Source organism: Eumetopias jubatus, unplaced genomic scaffold (genome assembly GCF_037043125.1).
Source record: "Eumetopias jubatus isolate StellerSeaLion01/CBP00866 unplaced genomic scaffold, mEumJub1_p1.0 scaffold_7, whole genome shotgun sequence".
Taxonomy (NCBI): Eukaryota; Metazoa; Chordata; class Mammalia; order Carnivora; family Otariidae; genus Eumetopias; species Eumetopias jubatus.
Genome location: NW_028274813.1, coordinates 102,563,018 through 102,568,616, shown reverse-complemented (window position 1 = coordinate 102,568,616; position 5,599 = coordinate 102,563,018). Strand labels below are relative to the sequence as shown.

Here is a 5,599-nt window from a genome sequence, read left to right as displayed (position 1 = left end):
ACTGTCTCTCCTGTAGAATATTGATTCATGGAAAACTAGTGGTTTTGGAAAACGCTCTCCATGGAGACTGGATTTCCAGCCCTGCTTATGTGGTCCTATGAACATGAATTGCTGGCAGCATAATGACTCAAATCCCACATCCTGCTTTTGGTGGCATTTACCACTGACGAGAGGTTCACGTGTTCCTGTCATGAAGGCCTGCGGAAGAGCCATTTTCATTGGGGTCTGATTTGAAGTGAGCTGGCACATTGGCAAGCCATAATGCTGGTGTGCTCTCCTTGAGAGAAGACCATTTGCCCACTAATTTGCTGATTGGCCTGAAGAATCAGAGGAATTGATGCACTCAGAGACCCCAGGGACTCCTCTGCCTGCAAGTTGGCTTTGGCAGGAATGGTTACTGCTCCCTGGTTGCATGATTCATGCTTGTCCCATCAAAAAAGCATATACTAAAGGAGAACAGCAATCAATTAAGAAAGAAAATATAAATTACTACCAAGGGGAAACTTTCACTCTCCTTACCTCTAAGGATTTGGAAATAATGGTATTTATTCCAAAGCAAGGATAGTGGAAAATACTTAACAGTAGACTGAGTTGCTTTAAGAATTAACATTCTGGGTATAAAGTGCAATACAAGCCACACCACACACACACACACACACACACACACACACACACACACACACAATGCCTGACACACAACAGACTTAGCAAATTATCTTGAACTGAGTGAATAAAAAAGAGAAGGAAGAAATTAGCAAAAAGCTGGGACTTAGGGAACAGCATGTGATTCATAGTTTGAACGACCCTAGACAAGTCTCTCAACCTAAGCCTCAGTTTCTCATCTGAAAAGCAATGTCCACATCACTGGTTTGCCCGTGAGAAATTGAATAATGCGGTTAGAGGGTTATGTGGTTAAAAGCACCTGACAGTCATAAGACCTGGATCGTAGATCAAGCTCAATTCCACACAATACGATTCACTCAAATATTTACTGAGCACTTACTATTTTCCTGGCATTGTATTCTGGGTGCTGGAATTGGATAAAAGATTAATAAGACAGCTAGGTTTGTCCCTTGTATAGGGCAACTGGGATGGAGGCAGACTAAGATTCTGAATCATAGCACCCATTTTATTTTAGCTACATTCAAGAGGTCCCCCAAACACCCTGAATGAGTTGTCCCAGTCTTTGCCCTCAACTCATAGTCTACTGGGGGAGACAAATCTGTAAACCCCAAATTCCAAAGCAGCATGCTAAATGCAGCAATGGTGGTATTAAAAGGTGTGTGGAGGGAATAAGGAAGGACTGATGAACTGTAGAGGGGGAGTTGGGTAAAGAGTCCTGAAGGGGATGCTGTCTGGCTAAATTGTGGGAAATAAACAGGAGTTCCTACAGAGTGAAAAAGCTGAGGAAGGGCATTTCAGATAGCAGGAAGCATCACATGCAAAGCCAAATAAACAGGAAGTTGCTAATTCCAGGTTCTGCCATTAACTGGCTTTATTTAACCTTTAAGGAATTTCCTCAAGTCCCTCTGGGCTTCCAGTTTTTTCTCATATTAGAAAACGAAGGTTGGGGGGGATGGGAGGCGTGGAAAGAGGCAACATAGATTTTCTGTAAGGGGCTTTCTAACTGGTCCCTCCCTGCTGCAGCAGAGAGAAAAGGGGTAGCTTTGGGAATATCAAGTGTTATTTTTCGAGTATGAGCCAAAGGCCCCACCTTTTGTGACAAAAGATGACAGGCTGCAGTCATTCAGAAATGTTTGCCTAATCCACCCAATTCATCAGTATTTACGGCATTGACTGAGCAGGCTATTAAGGAGGCCACCAACCAGCAGAGAGAGACTGGTAATAAGTACACGAGTATCATGGAAACCGTATTGATCTACACATGGCGGGTGCGTGGAGGCAGTAAAATAGAAGCACCTAGAGCATGTCCGTCACGTGCAGGATGACAGGATTTAGTTCCTAGCAAAAGGGAACTTCCTGGTTCCTCACGCTGTTTCATCTTCTCCAAGAGGCCACCAGCATGTTCCGCCACCAGTTCTCCCTGGGCAGGGCCACCAGGCATCCTCTCTTCACCTGCAACTTTCTCCACGCCTGTGTAAGGGGCTCCGTGCACGCCGAGCGGATGCGGGTCCCAGGACTGACCAGAGGGTCACGCCCAAGCACCCGCTGCAGGGCCCCCAGCCGCCGCGAGCAGGGCGAGCAGGGCGAGCAGGGTTGGCTTGGAAGGCGGGCTGTCCAGTGCCTCCAGGGGTTGGGCTCCCGGCCGGCTGGGCGGGACTCAGGCTGCCAGTATAAGGCAGGGGCGCCACTGTCCCAGCCAGAGTGCTGAAGCTGGCGCCCCATCCGGGACCGGGAGGCAGCCGGCACTGAACTTGAAATTCATGACCCAGAGTGACTGGAGAAGGAAGGAAAGGTCTGATTTCGATTTGTTTATTTACTACCGATGAATGGAAGGCGGGCAGGTCTGTGGGTGCGGGAGAGCTCGGCGTGGATTGGCCAGGGATCGTAGGCCCTTTGGTACCCTCGGAGGGCCCCGGGGAGCGGTCCAGCCACTTCCCGCGGGGCCCCAGGTGCCCACACTCGCCAACTTCTCTCCCCCGCAGGAGCACTTCTTGCCACTGCTCCCAGCCCTAGCCTCGGAGGATGCGGCTCCTCGGGAAACTGCGCGCCTCCGCTCCGGAGCCCGCTTTCACCAACGTGCTCACCCCGGCCCGCATCCCCGAGTTCTGCATCCCGCCGCGGCTGCCCGCGCCCTGCGTACCCGAATCTCCGCCTCCGGCCGCGGCTCTGCCCCAGCGCTGCGCCGCCGAGCCGGACCTGTGGCCCCGAGGAGCAGACGATGCCGCCGGGCACACGGACTGGGACCCGCGCTCGCAGGCCGCGCTCTCGCTGCCGCACCTGCCGCGCGCGCGCACCGCCTACGGTTTCTGCGCGCTGCTCGAGAGCCCGCACACTCGCCGCAAGGAGTCGCTCTTCCTCGGGAGCCCCGGGGCCGCCCCTCTCCTGCCCCCGGGCGCAGCCCCCGCCCCCGCCCCCGCGCTCCCCGCCGGCCCCCGCCCGATCCCGGACGCGCCCGCCCCGCCGCCCGGCGCCCACCGCCTCCTGCGCGCCCCCGAAGGACTGCTGAGCCGCGCGCTGCGGGCCCGCAGGAGCCGCGGCCTGGCGCGCGCCCGTTGCGCGTCCAGTCGGGACGAGGACGAGCAGCGCGGCGCCGGCTCGCGGCCCCCGGCCCGGGCCCCTTCCGCGTCCCCGCCGCCGCCGCCTGCCTCCGACCCGGGGCCCGAGTGCCTGGAGGCCGAGGGCACCGTGGCCCTGGGCGGCGCCGGGGGGGCCCTGCGCCTGGCCGCCCAGTACAGTCGGGCCAGCGGGCGGCTCCGCGTCCGGCTGCTGGGCGCCCAGGGCCTGGCCGCGGGAACCGCCGAGCCCCGCGCCGTCGGCTGCCGCGTCAGCTTCGTCCTGCGGCCGCCGGGCAAGACGCGGCCGCAGCGCAGCGCCGTGGTGCGGCCGAGCCGCAAGGCCGCCTTCGACCAGGACGTGTGCCTGGACGGGCTCTCGGAGGACCAGGTGCGCCGCCTGGCCGTGCGCGTCAAGGCGGAGAAGCGGGGCCGCGGCCGGGAGCGGGGCCGCCTGCTGGGCCAGGGCGAGCTGCTGCTGGGCTCCCTGCTGCTCCCCTGAGGGCGCCCGGGCCTCGGGCCGTCTGTCCCCTCGGGGCGCTCTCCGCCCGCTGGGAACTCGGACACGGACAGCCGCTCCGTACAAAATAAATGCTATTTATTCATTTTTCTATTTATGATCTTGCTTTATTGAAAGTTTAGTTTTTAGATGTCTGTTTTTGCCATTACTGGTAGTGAAGGAAAAAAATGAAGTTCTCTATTCCCAACATCCAATCCTGTTTTTCCAGACCATTTTTTTTACATTCAAAGGCAAAAAGGGTTGGCTTGTGGATGGAAGGGAGAAAAAGGAACTACACCCAATCTGCCTTGATTATCCTCCCTGCTTTACGTCAACGCTAAAGGCTTATTATTTTTTAAGTTAGTCCTTCAGAATCCTGCCCAATGCTAAGATTCGCATATGCAACTTTACATATTTGATGTGGCATAGGTTCATATCCTCATTAATGCACACACATCAGAGCCGGACATTCTGTAATAAGGATAACTTGGTGGGAAAAGAATTTCTTTCTCATTATGAAAACAGGATTCTTTTGAAAGTGGAGTCTTAAAAAAAATTATAAGGAAAAGTAAAACAAAGGGAGTGAAGGATCTTTCAAAGGATGGTCATGTAGGGAATAGATAACCCTGGCATCCCCTTCTTCCTTCTCCAGAAGGAGCCCTGGGAAATCTTGCTGTTTCAGCAGACAAATCTTCCTGCCTCTGTAAACATATTGATATTTTTGTGGCATTATTTCCACCTAGCTATGTATTTAAGTTACATAGTAATTAATGCCTCTGTAATAGGATTTCCTAGATGAATGGAAAGGGAAACTGTCAACTTTTTGAACACTGGATTTTAAGAGAGGGTTTATTAATCCAATTTATTTTCATCTGTTGATTCAACAAATAGACCTGAGTCCACTGGAAACTGATCGTATCCAAGAAGGTTTGCCCTTGACGGTAGGCATCTATGGTGTGGTGGAAAGCACAATGAGGGGGTGGGGGGAGACTTAGAGTCCAATCTTTTTTCTGCCACTTGTCTGAATTAGGGAAGATCAGTTCATGTCCCTGAACCTCATTTCCTACATCAGTGAAATGGGGGCTGTTAATACCTACTTCACAGGGTTTTGTAAAAATATGGTTTAATATCCAAATAACCTTTAAATACACGTGAAATATGATAGCTTACCTGAAAAGACTTGAACTGTACTGGTGAATAGGTGCTCCATAATGTTCCAGAAAATGAACTCCTTCACTTCTCCTTTCTTTCCAATTGTTTCTCCCTGGTCCTGGAGTGGAGGCTAGCAGAATGGATGGCTACCTGAGACTGAGGATTTAGGGGAGCCAGGAGTGGGAATATAGAATCCTTCAGGATTCCTGTGGCAAATAAGCAATAGTTTGCACTCATTCTGCATTAAAAACCCCTCAGCGCTGTTACCGAAATGAGGTTTGAGGTACAAATTTGGTCAGAATAAGTCAATAAAAATCCTGGATTTCAAACGTAATTTCCAGGTGGAAAAATTATCCCTTAGAAATCATCTAATCAAATTACTTCTGAAATTGAGAACATACCACAGAGGTGACTTGCCTGAAATCGAACAGCTAGGGACTGGCTAAGCTCAGATAAGAACCAACTTGTCCTGACTTCTCCAGAGGACTGACGTTCCCTTTGGTCCCTCATTTAATAATGATTTGTTGAGCCCTTTCTCTGTGACAGGCACAATACCAAGGCCAGGCGACGCAGCTATGAAAAAGACAAGATTCCTGATCTCACAGGACTTGGTTTTAGTGGGGGTAGCCAAACAATAGCTAAGTTTGGTTATTACAGATTGTGGTGACTGTCATGAAGACAGTAAACTAGGGAGGATGAGAGAGAAGTGGCATGTGGGATGCTCTCAGAGATAGAGCGGTCAGGGAAGGTCTCCCTAAGACCTGAGGAAGGA

At 52.2% G+C, this 5,599-nt stretch overlaps 1 protein-coding gene across 1 annotated transcript; it reads left to right on the top strand.

Annotated features, from left to right (window-relative positions):
• Nucleotides 1-2,631: 2,631 nt before the first annotated feature.
• Nucleotides 2,632-3,810, top strand: C2CD4B (C2 calcium dependent domain containing 4B). The gene is given in 1 exon segment (XM_028099964.2): nucleotides 2,632-3,810. A coding segment is annotated over 1 exon segment (1,164 nt). The 5' UTR covers nucleotides 2,632-2,646.
• The last annotated feature ends 1,789 nt before the right edge of the window (nucleotides 3,811-5,599 follow it).